The 17,575-nt window shown below is 42.9% G+C and overlaps 2 protein-coding genes across 6 annotated transcripts in view; both read right to left on the bottom strand.

Moving 5' to 3' along the window:
* The window catches only part of LOC106587058 (bMERB domain-containing protein 1), a 47,626-nt gene extending 36,124 nt beyond the window's left edge, over positions 1–11,502 (bottom strand). The window contains exon 1 of the mRNA XM_014174957.3: positions 10,529–11,502. Coding sequence (XP_014030432.1) covers positions 10,529–10,613 — 85 coding nt within the window. The 5' untranslated portion in view covers positions 10,614–11,502. The remainder of the gene's footprint in view (positions 1–10,528) is intronic.
* Positions 11,503–11,674: 172 nt separating this feature from the next.
* LOC106587067 (phosphoinositide 3-kinase regulatory subunit 6) overlaps positions 11,675–17,575 on the bottom strand; it is a 28,883-nt gene continuing 22,982 nt past the window's right edge. For 3 of the 5 annotated variants that reach the window (XM_082965549.1, XM_082965558.1, XM_082965551.1), the window contains exons 14-20: positions 17,457–17,567; positions 16,842–16,944; positions 16,612–16,682; positions 16,247–16,337; positions 15,844–15,896; positions 15,517–15,623; positions 11,675–13,462 (exon numbers count right to left, since the gene is read on the bottom strand). In XM_082965549.1, the coding sequence (XP_082821675.1) occupies positions 13,303–13,462; positions 15,517–15,623; positions 15,844–15,896; positions 16,247–16,337; positions 16,612–16,682; positions 16,842–16,944; positions 17,457–17,567 (696 nt within the window). In that variant the 3' untranslated portion in view covers positions 11,675–13,302. The remainder of the gene's footprint in view (positions 13,463–15,516; positions 15,624–15,843; positions 15,897–16,246; positions 16,338–16,611; positions 16,683–16,841; positions 16,945–17,456; positions 17,568–17,575) is intronic. The other 2 variants (XM_082965557.1, XM_082965553.1) reach the window with 2 other exon arrangements.

Here is a 17,575-nt window from a genome sequence, read left to right as displayed (position 1 = left end):
AATACTTGTGTATGTCAATGTGCATTTCTTGAATTTATGCAGGGCACACCTTGCCAGGCCATTTCTCTAAGTTACTTTATAACATTTACTTGGCTTTTTACTACTTTGGTAACCAGAGTGTAATTGCTACTGGTAGTATACCATCCTTTACCACTATTCCATGATTCCATCTAACCTGCTGTTACACAATGTTATCATAGATAACGTATTATAAGCTTCGCCACATCTCAGCCGCTATATCTAACCCGTTTGTCTGTCTGCCCAAGCTGTTAACATCAAGCTTTGTTTTCCCGCAGAGTCCCAATAACTAGTGTGGGATGGTGTAATGGGCGTCATATAGAGGAGACCAAGGCGCAGCGTGTTGAGTGCTCATCGTTATTTTTTAATGAAAGACGAACACTAGACAAAATAAACAAAAATGACAGCCAACAGTTCCGTCAGGTTATACAAACTAAACAGAAAGCAACTACTCACACAAACCAGGGGGGAAAAAGCTGCCTAAGTATGGCAACGATAGATTGGAAACCATACAAAAACATACCAAAACATAGAAACAAAAAACATAGAATGCCCACCCCCATCACACCCTGACCTAACTAAACAGAGAAAAACCAGCTCTCTTAGGTCAGAGCGTGACAGATGGAGCCAGTTCAAAGCATTTCAGCTTCAGAGCCACTGCAGAATTTCAATCGAGCTAAACACTCTGACATGAAATCAAACATTCCACTGCGTTCACCTCCCCAACTCCCTATTGCTTTCACAGATTTATGCCTACTAGTCGCACAAAAGAGAATTATATACTGCTCAAAAAAATAAAGGGAACACTAAAATAACACATCCTAGATCTGAATGAATGAAATAATCTTATTAAATATTTTTTCTTTACATAATTGAATGTGCTGACAACAAAATAACACAAAAATAATCAATGGAAATCCAATTTATCAAACCATGGAGGTCTGGATTTGGAGTCACACTCAAAATTAAAGTGGAAAACCACACTACAGGCTGATCCAACGTTGATGTAATGTCATTAAAACAACTCAAAATGAGGCTCAGTAGTGTGTGTGGCCTCCACGTGCCTGTATGACCTCCCTACAACGCCTGGGCATGCTCCTGGTGAGGTGGCGGATGGTCTCCTGAGAGATCTCCTCCTAGACCTGGACTAAAGCATCCGCCAACTCCTGGACAGTCTGTGGTGCAACGTGGCGTTGGTGGATGGAGCGAGACATGATGTCCCAGATGTGCTCAATTGGATTCAGGTCTGGGGAACGGGCGGGCCAGTCCATAGCATCAATGCCTTCCTCTTGCAGAAACTGCTGACACACTCCAGCCACATGAGGTCTAGCATTGTCTTGCATTAGGAGGAACCCAGGGCCAACCGCACCAGCATATGGTCTCACAAGGGGTCTGAGGATCTCATCTCGGTACCTAATGGCAGTCAGGCTACCTCTGGCGAGCACATGGAGGGCTGTGCGGCACCCCAAAGAAATGCCACCCCACACCATGACTGACCCACCGCCAAACCGTTCATGCTGGAGGATGTTGCAGCCAGCAGAACGTTCTCCACAGCGTCTCCAGACTCTGTCACGTCTGTCACATGTGCTCAGTGTGAACCTGCTTTCATCTGTGAAGAGCACAGGGCGACAGTGGCGAATTTGCCAATCTTGGTGTTCTCTGGCAAATGCCAAACGTCCTGCACGGTGTTGGGCTGTAAGCACAACCCCCACCTGTGGACGTCGGGCCCTCATACCACCCTCATGGAGTCTGTTTCTGACCGATTGAGCAGACACATGCACATTTGTGGCCTGCTGGAGGTCATTTTGCAGGGCTCTGGCAGTGCTCCTCCTGCTCCTCCTTGCACAAAGGCGGAGGTAGCGGTCCTGCTGATGGGTTGTTGCCCTCCTACGGCCTCCTCCACGTCTCCTGATGTACTGGCCTGTCTCCTGGTAGCGCCTCCATGCTCTGGACACTATGCTGACAGACACAGCAAACCTTCTTGCCACAGCTCGCATTGATGTGCCATCCTGGATGAGCTGCACTACCTGAGCCACTTGTGTGGGTTGTAGACTCCGTCTCATGCTACCACTAGAGTGAAAGCACCGCCAGCATTCAAAAGTGACCAAAACATCAGCCAGGAAGCATAGGAACTGAGAAGTGGTCTGTGGTCCCTACCTGCAGAACCACTCCTTTATTGGGGGTGTCTTGCTAATTGCCTATAATTTCCCCCTGTTGTCTATTCCATTTGCACAACAGCATGTGAAATGTATTGTCAATCAGTGTTGCTTCCTAAGTGGACAGTTTGATTTCACAGAAGTGTGATTGACTTGGAGTTACATTGTGTTGTTTAAGAGTTCCCTTTATTTTTTTGAGCAGTGTACATTTATTTTACCATCTGATCCTAGATCACTATTTCTTGATCAAACGTTCAACTGCATCCACCTCCACAACTACCTATTTCTTTCGCAGATTTACACCTTCAAGTCACAGAAAAAACAGATTATACATGGATTTAACTTTATTTACTGATCCTAGACCTGTCAGAAAGATCAGTAATTCCTTGTTGAAGGCGTATTGAGGTATGCTGATGAGTGTCCTGCGTGCGAAAAGACTGTGTTAGCTTGCTGAGCTAAAGGAAGTCAGATGTTCAACAGTTCAGTCAGTCTGCCTTCTCTTCCTCCGAGTCTCTTCTGAGTCTCGTCTGCTGGTGTCTTGGTTCCCTAGCGGCTCTGCTAACTAACTCTCCCCCGCTGTTGAGCTGCTTTGTGTGGAGCCCGACTAACTGAGACACCACCTGGGCTGGGGATTGAGAAACCTCACACCACCACCACTGACTGAACAGAGAATCTGATTGTCTCCCTCTTCCTCCTGAGGGATGAGACTGTCTACTTTGATACCCTTTACAATGGCAAATACATACAAGATGTGTGTTTTGTCTGAAAGTCAATTGAAAATAAAGCAGAGAGAGAAGGGTGGGGGGGAGCGAGAGAGAGATATCCTTTTCTCCTCCTCACACATAGGCTAGCCCCAGGGATGGCAGGCTAGACTGGGCTTGATGTGCAGAATCAGATATAACATCCTTTGAGGGAGCTGAAAGGAAGAGAAGAGGTGTATTCTAACTAGTACCAGCAGTGCGTTGTTACATCTGCTCCTGCCATGCCCTCTACTGCTCATCCTGTGTCTCCTTGACCTGCCGCCACTCCCCCAGTACTCTCTCCCTCTCTGTGTGTGTGTGATTGTGTGGGTGGAGACAGGTGTGCTGGAGTCAGAGCAGATCCCCACCAGCTGCAACCTGTTCCATAATCAAGACCTCTACAAATACTCGGCCCTGCCACTTTCACGCTGCCAGATCATAATCTCTGCTCAGTCAGTCTACGCTTCTAGCCGTTTGTTACTGTTAGATCCTGTTATCCTGTTTTCCTGGCCTGATGCTGTTTTCCTCTCCGCTACATTTCCGCCTGCTCTGACTCTGGTCCCTGTCTCCAGTTCCACGTCTCGTCATCCTGCTACCCTGTCCTGGATTCCCCACTCTACTACTCCCTTGGATTCCCCTCAGGACCTGCTTACCCTGTCTCAACCCCTCTCGCTCCAGCCTTAGCCTCCTCACCTGGCTTCCTGCAACCCACCCGAGCTTCCCCTGGCCTGCACTCCATCTTCCCCCTGTGTTTCAATAAATACTTTGTTTACTTCATCCCAGTCTCCTCATCTGAGTCTGCTCTTGGGTTCCCCTGTTCCACTCCGCGTAACATGCGTGGGTAAAATCACTGGGGAAGCCAAGCCCCTGTCCCCTCATCCTCAAAAAAAGTCATAATACAATCTATATAGCATGTACAGTAACAGACCCTGTTACTGTACAACATGACCTACACAATGGTCAAGCTAGTTAATGTTTCTGACATTTTCGGACCACTCTTGATGTAGCACCACAGAGAGTTACCGCAAGTCACGAAGAAAACAGGAACTGCCTCCACTATTCCAGCACCATTTCAACATCATCAAATCACCTCTGCTTAGTCTAATACAGTGACAACTCAAAGATACCAAAAACAATTTAGTCCAATTAATGTGAGCTAAATATGATGTGTCCATGGTTCTGATTTCTGTGTGTGTGTGTGTGTGTGTGTGTGCATGTTTGGGTAAGTAGAAAAACATGTTGACTCACCCTACTTGTAGAGAAAATCCAATGCCATCCTCCTCTCTTTGATGTTGACGAAATGGTCTATCACTCTGTCATACAGTACATTCTTTTCATTTTTGTTGTCCTAGGCTACCTGGCTAAAATGCTTGCTCGCTAGCCTAACTTCCATTCATGGAAAACTTTGGCTAGTTAACATTAGCCTTCTACATCTAGCTACATATTGAACTTGTATCAAATCAAATCAAATGTTATTTGTCACATGCACCGAATACAACAGGTGTAGACCTTACAGTGCAATGCTTGCTTACAAGACCTTAACCAACAATGCAGTTTTAAGAAAATACCCCCCAAAAAGTAAGAGATAAGAAAAACAAATAATTAAAGAGCAGCAGTAAATAACAATAGCGGAGCTATATACAGGGGGTACCGGTACAGAGTCAATGTGTCAATGTGCGGGGGCACCAGTGTCGAGGTAATTATGTACATGCAGGTAGAGTTATTAAAGTGACTATACATAGATAATAACAGAGAGTAGCAGCAGCGTATGGGGGGGGGGGGGGGGGTGCAAATAGTCTGGGTAGCTATTTGATTAGCTGTTCAGGATTCTTATGGCTTGGGGGTTTGAAGCTGTTTAGAAGCCTCTTGGACCTAGACTTGGTGCTCCGATACCGCTTGCTGTGCGGTAGCAGAGAGAACAGTCTATGACTAGGGTGGCTGGAGTCTTTGACAATTTTTAGGGCCTTCCTCTGACACAGCCTGGTATAGAGGTCCTGGATGGCAGGAAGCTTGGCCCCGGTGATGTACTGGGCCATACGCACTACCCTCTGTAGTGCCTTGGTGTCGGAGGCCGAGCAGTTGCCATACCAGGCAGTGATGCAACCCGTCTCAGGTCAGGGGCACAACAATGTATGAATTAATGGTTGGATCAGAATTGCCATTATAATCATTGACCAGTACGGAGAAAAAAGTAAAAGCACAAGTACAAATCCCTATCTCTATCCATGGCTAATTTAGGAAAGGGCCAATTTTAGCTAGCTGGCTAGCTAGCCAAAGGAGGACAACACGAGATGCAGCAATTCAAGTTTTTCTATCAATGACGTATGCTCCTAATGGGATTTGAGAACATACTTTTTTTTTGGTGCGCCAGGACCATTCACAGTTGAGCTCACTCAGTTTAGCTCAACACTGATTGGGAGACCAGACGCTCACTGGCTTACGTTGCATTCAATGCTACAGGTGGCAACAATATCATACTCGTTTGGACCAGACAGCATCAGGTAGATGGCCTACACAGAGAGACAGCGGGGCGCTGTTTTGCTCGCTCGGATGCTTTCTCCTGTGAGTTACATTCAGCCTCTTGCGAATTGAAGGAAAATGATGAAACACAGAGAGACTAAAGATAAATTATGGTATGTTTTTTTTGTCAATTATTTGGGGAAGTCTGGCTTCCCTTGGCATCCATGAATACACGCCACTGCTGACTAGACTCTGTGACCTTTGGCTTGTACTGAGAGAGTTAAAAAGCTAAAGAAAGGAGACTTGATGACTATCAGCAGTGTATATTCACTCATATCCCTTTGGCATCTGTCAGCATTGTATTGTGTACAAGCCTGAGACTCCCAAAGAGCCAAAGCAGTCAGCTTTCTCAGCCAGGCACAAAGGATGCATACTTAGCTATATGAATCTTCACAGAGCTGCTCAGCTGTGTTACTACAGTATGACACACTTCCTGATGTGACCCGCTACGACAGCGCTTACGTCAAGACAGCCATGGCACTTTTACTCCGGAGGGAGGGGTGATCTCATCATAAAGACTGATTAGTGGACTCTGGATCGTAAAAACTTGCTAATGTTTCGAACTCCATTCAAGTAAACCTGACAACACTCCCAACATCTCCTGAAGTTCAAACCTCTCTATAACTCTATTGTCTTTAGTGTCTATTCCCATCCCTCCTCTGACCTACACTTCCCCCCTGTTAAGGACAACACCAGTGGCACGTTGGGATTTCAAAATGCCACAACAGGTTTCCCAAAAGCCATCAGTGAGAGGTTCACTGTGTACCCAGCCTCCGGCGCCCATTACCTTGACAGCCATCATCCATCACGTCTGGGGCTGAGAGGTTGGTCGGGTCTGGCGTAACTATGCGGCATGTTCACACCCCTGCACTAAGGGAAAGAGATCGCAGTAGGGCTGGAGGGGGTCATTCCTGCAGCTAGAGCTAGGGTCACTGTGAGAGTGCATAGCAGAATTGTGCGTGTAATAGTGTGTGTGTGTGTGTGTGTGTGTGTGTGTGTGTGTGTGTGTGTGTGTGTGTGTGTGTGTGTGTGTGTGTAATAGTGTGTGTGTGTGTAATAGTGTGTGTGTGTAATAGTGTGTGTGTGTGTAATAGTGTGTGTGTGTGTGTGTGTGTGTGTGTGTAATAGTGTGTGTGTAATAGTGTGTGTGTGTGTAATAGTGTGTGTGATTGTGTGTAGAGAGAGAAATTAATAATAGAGATACTGGAAGAACAGTCATCCAATTCCTCTGCAGAGCTTCTCATGTTGAGACAATTTCTGTGTTCCAAACTCAATTAAAAAGTACACTACTACCTGGTTTGACTGCAGCTCGCTCTAAGTCCATGTCTCTCACCCTCCCTAAGAGAATGTCTAGCACACTGTCACTGCCAATTGGAGGACACTGCTGGATCTGTTAGCCGACCGTTACAAGTTAGCATTCAGCACCCACATAGCATATGTAATATAGCATAGAACAATGTATGTGACTCCTCTGAAGTCTAATTATTTTATGCTTCGAAGAGAGCTGCCACAGCGCGATTTAAACAAGGCCGAAATTTGCTGTCTTTTTTCTCCTCCTTCTATCCCTTATTTTTTCCCCCTCCATCAGCCTGGGTGGTTTTCTTCTTAATGAGGTAGATATCACGCAGTGACGGACTAACGGACAGGTCAGTCTAAATGGAGGGAGGAAGGGAGGAGGAAGGGTAGAAGGAGGGAGGAGGGAGAGAGGAGGGAGTGAGGATGGGAAGACCGGAGGGAGAGAGAAAGATAGAAATAAATGAGAGAGGGGTAGAGGGGAAAAGATGGAGACAAGGAGAGAAAGGGAGAGAGAGGGGTAGAGGGGAAAAAAGAGAGAGAGAGAGTTTTGAGGAAGTGCAGTAATAGACTACAGGTACTTTGATTGAAGAGAAATAGAAGATAATGACTAAAACAATAAAGTGTTTTAGTTACAAAAAAAGATATAAATTATTCTCAACAAACAAACACTTTCCAATTCCTTTTGTTGTTGAAACATGAAAGCAAAAGGAGAATGACTCAGAGTATTGTTGATGTAATGATATCAATAGTGTGGGAACAGTGTGTCCCCAGCCTTGCAAAACTGACACTCACAATGTTCTCTTCCATTCTCAATGTCCTGTTAAGTCTCATCAACGGGCCATCATCTATAATTTGGGGTGCAATTTACTAACTTTTGTGGCATACACCCTGTGACTGTACACATTATTCTAAAATGTCCACACACACGTTATTGAAAAAACTCACTTGTTATGGCTTTACATCACCTGCCATCACATGGTTGGAGAGTTAATTATCCAATAGAACCCAGAGGTGTCCTTCAATGGAAGCTTCTCTAACATCAGATATGTACAGTGTGGTATCCCTCAGGGCAGTTTCCTTAGGCCGTTACTCTTCTCAATTTTTAAAAACGATTTGCCACTTGTCTTACAAGAAGCTACAGTCAGTTACAGTCAGTGTCAGAATGGGTCATTAACAATAAACCAGCCTTAAATACATCTAAAACCAAAAGTATTGTATTTGGTTCAAAGCATTCTCCTAGACCTAAACCTCAAATGAAGTTGTGCATAAAGGGTGTGACCATTGAACAAGTGGATGAAGCTGAACTCCTAGGTATAACATTGGATGGTCAGTTATCATGGTCAAGTCATATTGACATAGTTGTTGTAAAGATGGGGAGAGGTATGTCTGTTATAAAAAGATATTCTGCGTTTTTGACACAACTGTACTACAACTAATCAGATCTTCATTACTGTCTGGTAATATGTTAAGGTGCCGCAAAGAAAGACCTATCAAAGCTGCAGCTGGCTCAAAACAAAGCAGCACACCTTGTCCTTAACTGCACACACAGAACTAACATCAACAACATGCATAATAGTATTTCATGTTTGAGGGTTTAGGAGAAATTGACAACTTCTCTTGTAGTCTTTTTAAGAAACATTTGTGTGTTGAAAATGCCTAACCATTTGAATAAACTATTTGCATACACTTCAAACAGACATACACTGTACATACCGCACCAGACACACCACTATGGGTTTCTTCACTGTACCCAAACTAAAAACAGATGTAATGCGTCACTCAGTTACTGTGCCTTCGGAAAGTATTCAGACCCCTTGACTTTTTCCAAATTTTGTTACGTTACAGCCTTATTCTAAAATGTATTGATTAAAACGATATCAGAAATCTACACACATTACCCCATAATGACAAAGCGAAAACAGTTTTTTTGAATTTTTTGCAAATGCATAAACAATAAAAAACAGAAATACCTTATTTACATAAGTATTCAGACCCATCGCTATGAAACTCGAAATTGAGCTCGGGTGCATCCTGTTTCCATTGATCATTCTTGAGATGTTTCTACAACTTGATAGAAGTCCACCAGTGGTAAATTCAATTAATTGGACATGATTTGGAAAGGCACACACCTGTCTACATAAAGTCCCACTGTTGTAAGAGCAAAACCAAGCCATGAGGTCGAAGGAATTGTCCGTAGAGCTCCGAGTCAGGATTGTGTCAAGGCACAGATCTGGGTAAGGGTACCAAAACAAAAACAATTCTGCAGCATTGAAGGTCCCTAAGAACACAGTGGCCTCCATCATTCTTAAATGGAAGAAGTTTGGAAACACCAAGACTCTTCCTAGAGCTGGCCGCCCGACCAAACTGAGCAATCGGGGGAGAAGGGCCCTCTAGAGTTCCTCTGTGGAGATGGGAGAAACCTCCAGAAGGACAACCATCTCTGCAGGACTCCACCAATCGGTTCTTTATGGAGAGTGGCCAGACGGAAGCCACTCCTCAGTAAAAGGCACATGACAGCCTGCTTGGAGTTTGCCAAAAGGCACCTAAAGACTCTCAGACCATGAGAAACAAGATTCTCTGGTCTGATGAAACCAAGATTGAACTCTTTGGCCTGAATGCCAAGCGTCACATCTGGAGGAAACCTGGCACCATCCCTATGGTGAAGCATGGTGGTGGCAGCATCATGCTGCGGGGATGTTTTTCAGCGGTAGGGACCGTGAGACTAGTCAGGATCGAGGCAAAGATGAACGGAGCAAAGTACAGAGAGATCCTTGATGAAAACCTGCTCCAGAGTGCCCAGGACCTCAGACTGGGGCAAAGGTTCACCTTCTAACAGGACAACGACCCTAAGCACACAGCCAAGACAATGCAGGACTGGCTTCGGGACAAGTCTCTGAATGTCCTTGAGTGGCCCAGCCAGAGCCCGGACTTGAACCCGATCGAACATCTCTGGAGAGACCTGAAAATAGCTGTGCACCAACTCTCCCCATCCAACCCGACAGAGCTTGAGAGGATCTGCAGAGAAGAATGGGAGAAACTCCCAAAATACAGGTGTGCCAAGCTTGTAGCATCATACCCAAGAAGACTCAAGGCTGTAATCGCTGCCAAAGGTTCTTCAACAAAGTACTGAGTAAATGTTCTGAATACTTATGTGAATTTGATATTTAATTTGTATTTATTTTTTATTTGCAAACATTTAAAAAAAAAAAATGTTTGCTTTGTCATTATGGGGTATTTTGTGTAGATTGATGATGGGGAAAAAAACCCAATTTAATCAATTTTAGAATAAGGCTGTAACATAACAAAATGTGGAACTAGTCAAGGGGTCTGAATACTTTCCGAAGGTAGTGTATGTATAGAGCCATGTCATCATGGAATGCTCTGCCACCAGAGGTTACTCAGGCAAAAGCAAGTTTAGCTATAAAAAACGGATAAAAAAAAACATATGCTATCACAGCACCTCTCCTCTTTCTAAAGATCGAATTTAACTGTACTGTATATGTATATGAATAGTGTGTCAATATAATTTGTATTGTTTCTTGGTGTCTTTCCAATATAGAACTCTTATATTCTTTTTTATTTTGGAAGAGTTAGCTGCGGCATGTGCAGTAGTTGATGGGATCCTAATGAAATAACATACGCGCTCTAGCTACAGCTGTTGACTGCCACCTGTAGACGTGCATTACGACACAAACATCAACATCTGCATGCAACTGCAAGCATTTCCCCTGTAATAAATACTATTGTCTTTACTTTCTCAGGTCAGTTATGCACACACAAACAGTTCCATTTATTTACCTGTTTTGGAATTGTCTGTATTCCATTTAGTGCATTCCAGAGAGCCGTACTGATGTGATGATCCTTGTTTATTTTCCTTTTCCATCTCTCAACCGTGGGTTCGATTCCAAACTGGTCAAGGATGCGCTGTCAAACAAATACAATGCTGTGTCTTGGAAACCGAAGGAAAACTAACAAGAAAAGGCAACTGGAGCAGTCTATGCGCACAGTCTTTCATTAAGTACCAAGCTGCATGGCAGAGAATTGTGTAAAAACGCTTCCACAACGTGCTGGTGTTGCCTCGCTCTTGCCGTTATTTGAGTTTGCGGTGTTCAAGCCAAGGTTGATGATGTTTTCAATACCTACTGTAAACTCGAAGATATACTTTTATATTAGACCATGGCGCCACCTAACGTTAATCGGTGGTACTACATGCAGTTTCACCCACAGTATCCCTCTCGTTCAACAGCACTGTACTTAAAGGGATAGTTCACCCAAATTACACATTGGTTTCTTTACACTGTAACGCTGCGTTCAAGAAAACTCAGAACTAGGAAACTCTGAAATGTCCAACTTGGAAACTCGTTGTAGAAAGATGAGGTCAGAGTTCCCACTTGGAAAGTATTAAAAGCAACCAATAGGAAGCCCTACACTAAAAACTTACGCAAACTCTGAGGTTCGGAGTTTACGAGTTGTCTTGAACACAGCATAAGCAGTCTGTGGACAAGGTAGGACAGCAATCCATGCTTTGGTTTTATTCCCCTGGCACCGTTTTAACATTTGTGGCACAAATCCCATTCAAGTCATGGTACCGATATTAGTATTTTTCACGCATCAAGTCCAAATCATCTAAAAGTATCTCAAATTTATTGTGAAGCTAAACAAAGTCCCTTCTAGATGATTTGAATATGTGGAAAAATTCTAATATCAGTATATATATATTTGTGCCATAAATGCGAAAACGTTAGCAGTGGAACAGTGCCAGGGAAACTAAACCAAAGCATGTATTTCTGTCATACCTTGTCCATGTATGTCTGTCATACCTTGTCCATAGACCTATTGCTTACAGGGTAAGGAAACCAATAGGTAATTTTGTAATTTTGGTGAACTATCCCTTTAAGAATAGAATAATCAGCTCATTCATTTTTCATTTCAGAAAAAGTCAGATTCAAATTCTCTCTTTTTATATCAAATATACAGTAATTATATAAAAATACATGTATTTACACTACTATTAAACAAGTAATTGCAATGACACCATACTCCAATGATTAGTCTTACATACATAACATTTAAAAAATAGACAAGTGTGCAAAAAGGTCTATTGATGATTGATGATGCATTACAAAAATACTAGCTGGCGATCAGAATACTCTTTAGACCCTTGTTTTTTTCAATGGTATTATGACAGTGGCTTTTATAGATGTGGCCACTCAGTCATTCAGTCAGTCAGTCTTTCTCTGTCTCTCTCTCTCTCTCTCTGTCTGTATGCCTGTCTTTCTGTCATCTACATACTTTTTATGGGTGCATATATGATAACTAGTCCCCATCACCTCATGATTTATTGTAAACCAGCCAATGTCCGACAGCGGTGACTGTGTTCCATCACCTTCAAGTTAGGCGTGATAAATTCATTTGAAACAAGCAAAGGGCTCAGAGTTGAACTTTCATTTTAGCATAGACCTCCTAGCATGGTAATAGTCAACCACACTAGATATTGCACCACTTGTTAGTCTAGCATACAGAACAAAGTCATATGCAGAAAGCTACCAGAAATTGAAACCCCCCCAGTCGGTTTCCTGTCATGCAACATGTTCTTTAGGGATCTTAAAATAGGTGCCTGTTCTTTTGTGTCATGTTTTTACTGAAGGCTTGTGCACAGTGCATTCAAACCTTTATTGCTAACTTACAAGAACTTAGGTGAGCTCAGAGAGCAGACGTGGCCTGTAATAGGCTATATGCCCCTTTAAATGGAACCTGTTTTTTAAAGAACTGGTTAATCCAACAAGTGACTGCTTCAAGAGCTTCTGTTGTTAGCTCACCAAGACATCAAACTATCTTTAAGTTGTTCTTCTGCCATGCTTAGTAATGAAAATGACCCTACCAGGGTTATTCAGTGTCAGAACTCAAAGAGCAGCAGGTAGTGTGTTTACATGGCAAGCAGGGTTGGGGTTAATTCCATTTAAATTCAGTCAATCCCTATGGTAATTTCAGTTTACTCCATAACTTTGCTGAATTGAAATGGAATTTGCCCCAACCCAGACGTCAAGGGATGGATGAGTCTTCCCTTAGATTAGATGATTGGGAGGGTGGGCTACTCTTCTGACGGACCAGATTTTGAACCCAGGTTGTCAAGTTTATGTTAGTCCTCTGAGCTAAAGCTTATCTTGGAGCTAATACCAACTCAGCTTCACTCTCATGCCTCATACACTCTCATAAAATTGTCAATTTTAGAGACAATATTGTTCTTTGACTATGCTGCCAGTCAGAGATATGCCTATGGGAGCAGTATATGATAAAACTGTCACAAGCAGAAACTGGAACGAGATCCAATACCCATGGCAAATTAATTTCTTTGTTGACAAATCTAACACTTGTCAAACTCAGCTGGTTTTCTTGTCAAGGTTACACCAGTTACCCTTAGCTGCCACCCAGATTCTCTTTCCACATCCCTTCAAGGTACACTGAGGCGCTGTTGTGAGTACTAAGCGCGTCCCTGATCCTCATACAATGTAGATGGTCTCAACGTTTCAGTCTCTGTACAGTGGAGTCCATCCAGATGGTTGTGGGATCAGTCAGTTGATGATACCAGCGAAGGTATTGATTGGTAGAGGAAGTCCTTTGTTCATGTACTTGCTGAGGCCAGCGTCCCTCTCCTCTTCCCCCAAACTGAACTTGGACCGCATGGTCTTCTGGACACAGTATCCAGGATCAAGACAGGGAGCGATCTCTATGCTGGAATGAAATTAATTGATAGAGGACATGTCAAATTATGAGAGTTAGATAAGTATGTTTGCCATTTTTGGGGGGCTTTAGTGACATTGAACATTAAAAGATTATAATATTACACTTTTTAAAAGCATATATGTGCATTTAGTTATTTACATACAGTTGAAGTAGGAAGTTTACATACACCTCAGCCAAATACATTTAAACTCAGTTTTTCACAATTCCTAACATTTAATCCTAGTAAAAATTCTCTGTCTTAGGTCAGTTAGGATCACCACTTTGTTTTAAGTATGTGGAATGTCAGAATAAGAGAGAGAATGATTTAGAGAGAATGAGAGAGAGAATGATTTATTTCAGCTTTTATTTCTTTCATCACATTCCCAGTGGGTCAGAAGTTTACATACACTCAATTAGTATTTGGTAGCATTGCCTTTAAATGGTTTATCTTGGGTCAAACGTTTTGGGTAGTCTTCCACAAGCTTCCCACAATAAGTTGGGTGAATTTTGGCCAAATACCTTGACTTTGTTGTCCTTAAGCCATTTTGCCACAACTTTGTAAGTATGCTTGGGGTCATTGTCCATTTGGAAGACCCACTTGCGACCAAGCTTTAACTTCTTGACTGATGTCTTGAGATGTTGCTTCAATATATCCACATAATTTTCTTTCCTCATGATGAAATCTATTTTGTGAAGTGCACCAGTCCCTCCTGCAGCAAATCAACCCCACAACATGATGCTGCCACCCCCATGCTTTACAGTTGGGATGGTGTTCTTCGGCTTGCAAGCCTCCCCCTTTTTCCTCCAAACATAACGATGGTCATTATGGCCAAACAGTTCCCTTTTTGTTTCATCAGACCAGAGGACATTTCTCCAAAAAGTATGATCTTTGTCCCCATGTGCAGTTGCAAACCGTAGTCTGGCTTTTTTATGGCGGTTTTGGAGCAGTGGCTTCTTCCTTGCTGAGCGGCCTTTCAGGTTATGTCGATATAGGACTCGTTTTACTGTGGATATAGATACTTTTGTACCTGTTTCCTCCAGCATCTTCACAAGGTCCTGTGATTGATTTGCACTTTTCGCACCAAAGTACGTTCATCTCTAGGAGACAGAATGCGTCTCCTTCCTGAGCGGTATGACGGCTACGTGGTCCCATGGTGTTTATACTTGCGTACTATTGTTTGTACAGATGAAAGTGGCACCTTCAGGCATTTGGAAATTGCTCCCAAGGATGAACCAGACTTGTGGAGGTTTTTTGGTCTTTTGATTTTCCCATGATGTCAAGCAAAGAGGCACTGAGTTTGAAGGTAGGCCTTGAAATACATCCACAGGTAAACCTCCAATTGACTCAAATTATGTCAGTTAGCCTATCAGAAGCTTCTAAAGCCATGACATAATTTTCTGGAATTTTCCAAGCTGTTTAAAGGCACAGTCAACTTAGTGTATGTAAACTTCTGACCCACTGGAATTGTGATACAATTCTGTCTGTAAACTATTGTTGGAAAAATTGCTTGTGTCATGCACAAAGTAGATGTCCTAACCGACTTGCCAAAACTATAGTTTGTTAACAAGAAATTTGTGGAGTGGTTGAAAAACGAGTTTTAATGTCTCCAACCTAAGTGTATGTAAACTTCCGACTTCAACTGTGTATACTGTAACATCACACAATATATATAATTTATACTGTAACATGACACAATATATATAATTTATCCTGTAACATGACACAATATATATAATACATACTGTAACATGGCACAATATATATAATTTATACTGTAACATGACACAATATATATAATTTATACTGTAACATGACACAATGTATATAATACATACTATATATATAACATGTGCATATGTAACTTAACCACATACAGTATGACTAGGGCTAAACAAATGAGGTTAGACCAACATGCTTCAGAAGAAATTGCAACCAGAAACCTTCTGGTAACAAGATCATGTGTCTATCCACCAAACCACTGTCTGACCTGTTTTCATCTATTTCAAGTTTCCATGGTAGCCCTACCGTAGGCAACAGCAACAGCTACACCAACAGCTCTCACCTCTGTACGTCTTTGAAGGTCCTCCTAGAGTCTTTGTCCAGGGTCACAGTGAAGGTTTTCATCTCCAGGGTTCTGATCTTGATGTTACAGGTTCGGATCTTGGCCTCCTTGTGGAATTAAGTCTGTGTGTTAGGTTTGGTTTTAGGTTTATGAGATCATAAAGCGATGTGGCCACCAGGCTTAGTCAAGCGAACCAGGCCTTTGTGACGTTAAGAACAAGATGGAGACCCAAGAATACCAAGAGGATGAAGTAAATCTGTTATGTTTCTGAATTTTATATCAACCTTCACTAATAGACATCTGTGTGTTAAAACGGTGTAAACTCACCATGGTGTTTTTGGGTTTGGTTTCGTTGAAAGCTACTGTAAGACAGTTCAGATCTGAGGACAACAACAAAAATGACAACATAGGCCAGGCTTCAACAGATATACAGAATAATATGGGAAAAGTAGTAGACATTTCAGAACTTATTTTTACATTCTCACAATTGTATCAATATGCAACAGCATGAACATGCAATACTGTTTTACATTGTGACTTTGCCCACTGGGCACCCACTGGTTGAATCAACGTTGTTTCCGCGTCATTTCCATGAAATGATGTTGAACCAACGTGGAATAGACCCATAGGGTGACAACTCGGCGACTACTGATCACAATATAGATGAATCTAGCAATTCATTACGTGAATATAGTAAATATCATTGTGTGTGATATGTAGTGTTGTATACCTTCAGTTTCATTGGAGGGAATGGCACTAATCTGAACACCTGAGGTCCTCACTGACATACCCTTATCTACGTCTCTACCACTCAACGACACCTGGAGAGGAGGACAGAGTCACAGGTCAGAGGTTATAGAGAGAAACTAACAGCTACTCGTCAAATACAGGTTATATGATCTCTCTTCAGGTCAGGCCACTCTCATGATGCAGTTCAAAATTCTAAACAGAGAAAGACAAACGTTGCGTCAACAGTATCAATCCCAAACACTATGAAAATAGAGCATACCATTAGCTTTATAGCCAGATGCAGCACTTTTACATTGATGCATATTGATGAGGTAATGTTAAAAACCCGGTTGAACTTTCGCTGACCTTTTTGTAGTTGACAGAGACGACAGCACCACATACGTCTCCTGTGTTCTTCTTCTGCTTGAGGGTTGTGGCTGAGAGTGGGAGGACAGACGTGATCAGACCAGACGAGTGACATATACACGTGCACACGCCAATGCATGCACACACGTACACACACACACACTTCAAATCAGTTAAAAAAAACATCAGATGCAGAGAACGTCGATCGGCGTACACAGGCTAAATGTTACCTTTCAAAGTAGTTGGGGACTGTTTGAACTCGGGGAAGTCCAGCTCTAAGTGGGAGAGAAACACATCCTCCACTGGGTCCTTGGTCAGGTTGGAGAAGCAGATCTGGAACATAAGCAAGAGGATGACAATCGCGGGTCAGTTGGTAGAGCAAGGCGCTTGCAACACCAAGGGGGTTCGGTTCCCGCTGGGGCCAACCGTACGTAAAAATGTATGCATTCATGACTGTAAGTTGCGTTGGATAAAAGCATCTGCTAAATGGCATATATTATTATTATTACTATGACATATTACCATTCAGATCATGTGCACTCTGGCATTTGGTGTTTTTGGTCTATGAGTGAGGACTGATAATCATGAACATGCTAGAGGGCCAAAGATAAACTATGCTCAGTCCATCGCTGCAGACTTACTGTCATTATATCACACAATAGACAACAGACAGTGGTAGAGAGATTCGATAGTGTATATGCGATAACTAGACCTAGAACTAGAAGCATATGGCTACGGCTGTGTCCCAAATGGCCCCCTATTCCCTATATTGTGCACTGCTTTTGACCAGGGCAAACAGGGCTCTGACTAGGGTACCATTTCAGATGCATCCTATGTGTCCTCACCTTGACAGAATAGATGGTGAAGTAAACAGGCTGCAGTCCGGTCCGCACGTAGTAGGAAATGACATCAGACAGGAAGGGGCTAGGCTCTGCCTGCTTGCTGCTGTTGGACTGCTGGAGAG

The sequence above is a fragment of the Salmo salar genome, chromosome 02, assembly GCF_965601325.2.
Source record: "Salmo salar chromosome 02, fSalSal1, whole genome shotgun sequence".
NCBI lineage: Eukaryota > Metazoa > Chordata > Actinopteri > Salmoniformes > Salmonidae > Salmo > Salmo salar.
The sequence above is the reverse complement of the archived record's forward strand: the minus strand, read 5'-3'. Positions and strand labels throughout refer to the sequence as shown.